At 39.1% G+C, this 3543-nt stretch overlaps 1 protein-coding gene across 1 annotated transcript; it reads right to left on the bottom strand.

Moving 5' to 3' along the window:
- Positions 1-769: 769 nt before the first annotated feature.
- LOC121993645 lies at positions 770-1633 on the bottom strand. The gene has a single exon (XM_042548012.1). It carries the CDS (start codon positions 1524-1526, stop codon positions 936-938), a length of 591 nt encoding a protein of 196 aa, XP_042403946.1. The 5' UTR covers positions 1527-1633; the 3' UTR covers positions 770-935.
- Between the last annotated feature and the right edge of the window lie 1910 nt (positions 1634-3543).

Below are 3543 nucleotides of genomic sequence, written 5' to 3'. Positions count from 1 at the left end.
CTGATCGATTGTACCAGTTGATCAGGAGTCCGGATCTTAAGTTTAGTCTATTGTCTTCATTAGAACTAATCTAATTGGATAGAGATTTCTGACCTATGTTCAGTTATTGTTTAAGCCTATTTGAGTCAATCTCAGACTTATTAGTCAAACTTATGTCCGTTTGATTCATCCAATTGCCTATTGGATTAAGTTTGATCCATTAGAACAAATCTAATCTTTTTGATCAAATCTGAAACAACAGAACTAATCTGGTTATATTTAACTAGCCCAACTTCTGTAATCAAGATCACCCCAATTAATTCAATAATAAATCGAACTGGTTAAACCAGCAAATAATTTGAACCAGATCTAGGTATCATTGAATCAAACTGGTCTACTTAAATCAACTAATAATTTAAACCAGACCTGGATTTGATTGAACAAGTTGGTTTGATTCAATTTTCAATTAATTGAACTATAAATTAATTAAATATCTATTTATTAATTAATAATACATTTCTATATGTATTTAATTAATTAATAAATATATTTAATTAAAATTTAAACATGCACGGTTTATCTACGTGAAGGAGAAAAAAATTAAAAAAAAACAAACATGCAATGATCTCTGTCAAAACCTACTGTTCATGTCGTTTTTTTTCTTCTTTCAATCTTCAATCGATTCATGAATCAATTGAAGAACTGTATATATTTTTTAATCGATTAAAATAAATTTCAATCGATTTAATTCAATTGAATTTATTGATTAATCGATCAAGCCATTTGACAATTGAATCGGGTAAATGTTGGACACTGAATTATTAAAAAAATATTTTTGATTTTTGATTTTTTTTTTTTTTTTTTTTTGTGACTAATTCAGCATCAAAGCTCTTCGTGATCGTTTTTCTTTTCATCAAAGACAACAAAATGGAGATGGAAAACATTCATGCATCTGGCTACCATGCATTCAGTGTCGCTGCAGCCAAAAGCATTTCCTCCTCGTTTCCAAATCCTCCAGAGTCCCTGCAACCACATCTCTCCCTGCCAATCCTCTGCTTCTCAACGCTCGCCGCCGCACAGTTCACTTCCACCTTCATCTCCACCAAAAGCCCTGGCGATTTGACTCCACTGCTCCACTCTGAACTCAGCGATCCCAACCCGACACATCGCCGCAACGTCATCTCCGGCGCGGCCAGCACCTCCTTCCAAGCAACCTCCGCCCTGCCCAGGAGTCTCGACCTGGAGAAAAACAAAGTCCTAGTAGTCCTCGGCCGCCGCCGCCACAGCTCGAACACCACCACATGCGGCTGCAGCACTTCCCCCACGCGGCCCCGGCACTCCATGGTCGCGACCTCGTCCCAAACCTGGTCGAGAGATGGGAAAACCTCTCGAGTGTCCACGCGAATTCTCTGCCCCTTCCCTGCGACGACGTAGTATCGGACGAAGGCGCCGTCGCGGGAAAGGTCGAGGTTGAAGTTTGACAGTCGATCGACTCTGATCTCGAGTTTGAGATTAGACAGACGATCAGTGGACTCGTCGATCCCCATGATGATAAAAGTGACGACGAAGATCGATTGGATTGGAACGAATTAATGGAAACTAAGAATGCAAGAAGATATTTGAGCAATATGCAAGGCGAATTGGTGTTTGTATATATACAGTTGTTGAGGTGCATGGGCCACTTGGTTTTAATTTGCTGATTTGCCAAGGAGCAAGTGTCTCACGGGTTGATGTAGTTAGTAATTCAATCGAGTGTAAAATATCTCATTGGATGTCTGACACGATATTACCTTTTGCTCTAACATGTATAGAGACCGCGTGTGTGACAAAGATTGACTTGTAGGTCGAGGAAAGTGCATGGATCGATCGTTGGCTAATGGGAAAAACAAAACACCCTTTGGAAGAAACAAGAGACAAAGTGCAAGAAAGGGTTAAGCGGATGAGGATCACATTCACGAAGAGGTGGATTTTTGTTAGGTTTGAAGAGTTTGACTACTGTTGTTGAGGATTGAGGGCATGCATCAACACACTAATAAGTAAGTAATGGTGATCCACTGACAGTCAGTGCGGCATGGCAACACCTCGGTGTCAATTGGCTCCTGCCTGGTTGACTTGGATGAGCATTTGCCAAGTTCATAGTGTACATAAATCTACCTCTCGAGTTCTTATAACCAATCCAGTTTAATCAATAAATTCATTCTGAATTTAAATCTCTTTAGTTGTCAGAATAAATGGCTATAGTTTAATCCAAAATGACTCAGTGGATTGGACAATTGGCAGTGGCATGCCCAATAAGAAGATTAAGGTGTGGCCAACACTCAATGTACAGAAAAGGCAAAACCCATGCATTGATCTCATGCTTATACATATATAATTGGTTTCGGCCTTTTGACTTGAAGATGATAAAGTTTGGCTAATGGTTCATTTCCTCCATGGAAAGGCAGGTCAAGTGGATGTATATATATATACAGGCTTTTAGTATGGATAAACTCCATGTGTGGATAATGAACTTTCAGTAGATCTTTTCACATGTAAATAGCTTACGAAAACAAGAAAAAAACAAGAATTCTAACTTTGAAATGTTAAAATTATTATCAACTTCCTGCAGTATTTCATATCTGACGTTAATGTGCAGGAAGATGTTGAGCAACTGAGGTTTGGAAGGGGCTTGAAAGATTGCTTTGTGTTCAGGTTCAAATTCTTTGGAATTTATTGGATAATTAAATAGCTTAAGTTAAAAGTCTCAATTCCTAACACTTTGTGTTGATTTTGGAAGAGTAGGAATGATATCAAACTCCACGATGGCCAAATCAATAACTGATAGAGTAGGGTCCAAACAAGCACAGATAAGAACTCAGATAAGTTTTGCTAATGGTGTCTAACAGATAAGAAGCAAATAAACTAAGTGCATTTCAAACTTTAGAGTATTAATGATGGTTGTAATAAAAAAAAGTCCTTCGGTTTGAATCATGAGTTTTGAAAAATATATATGATAAATGAAGTTTGGTAACAAAATTAAAGCTTAAATTAAGGATTCAGGATATAGTGAATATCTCCGCATTTAGGCCCCTACAACTTATCTCATAACTCCTTCAACTTTGAATAATAATCTACTACGACTATTTATGTTCACTGATACGACGTATAAGTAAGGGTCCCGCATGAACGTGACAGTCAGAAGTTAAGAGGATGTGGCAGTCAGAAGTCAAGGAAAGAGGGTGGTTAGACTGTCCCGCCTCACCTGCTGCATAACTCCCGATCGGTCCGTGGCAGATCGGGTACCCAGATTTGAGACACAAGACCGAGCAGTTCCTGGCTTATCATCGATCGATCAGTTCTTACCCGCTCGGGCTTTACATGGTTCAATTCACATGATTCAGCTCATCTTCCTTACTTAATGCCCCAACATGGTAGCTTAGCTGAGTAGTCTCTCGGGCGGGCCGTAACTAAACCTGAGCAGGTACAGCTAGCGTTAAAGGACAACAGTTTCAAAGAATCGTAATTGCCCGTCAAAGAATGACTGTCATTAGCCAGGAAATATTCCAGTGGTCGGTCATTCTCAGG

Source organism: Zingiber officinale, chromosome 6A (genome assembly GCF_018446385.1).
Source record: "Zingiber officinale cultivar Zhangliang chromosome 6A, Zo_v1.1, whole genome shotgun sequence".
Lineage (NCBI taxonomy): Eukaryota > Viridiplantae > Streptophyta > Magnoliopsida > Zingiberales > Zingiberaceae > Zingiber > Zingiber officinale.
Note: the sequence above shows the minus strand (reverse complement) of the source record. Positions and strands in the feature narration are given on the sequence as shown.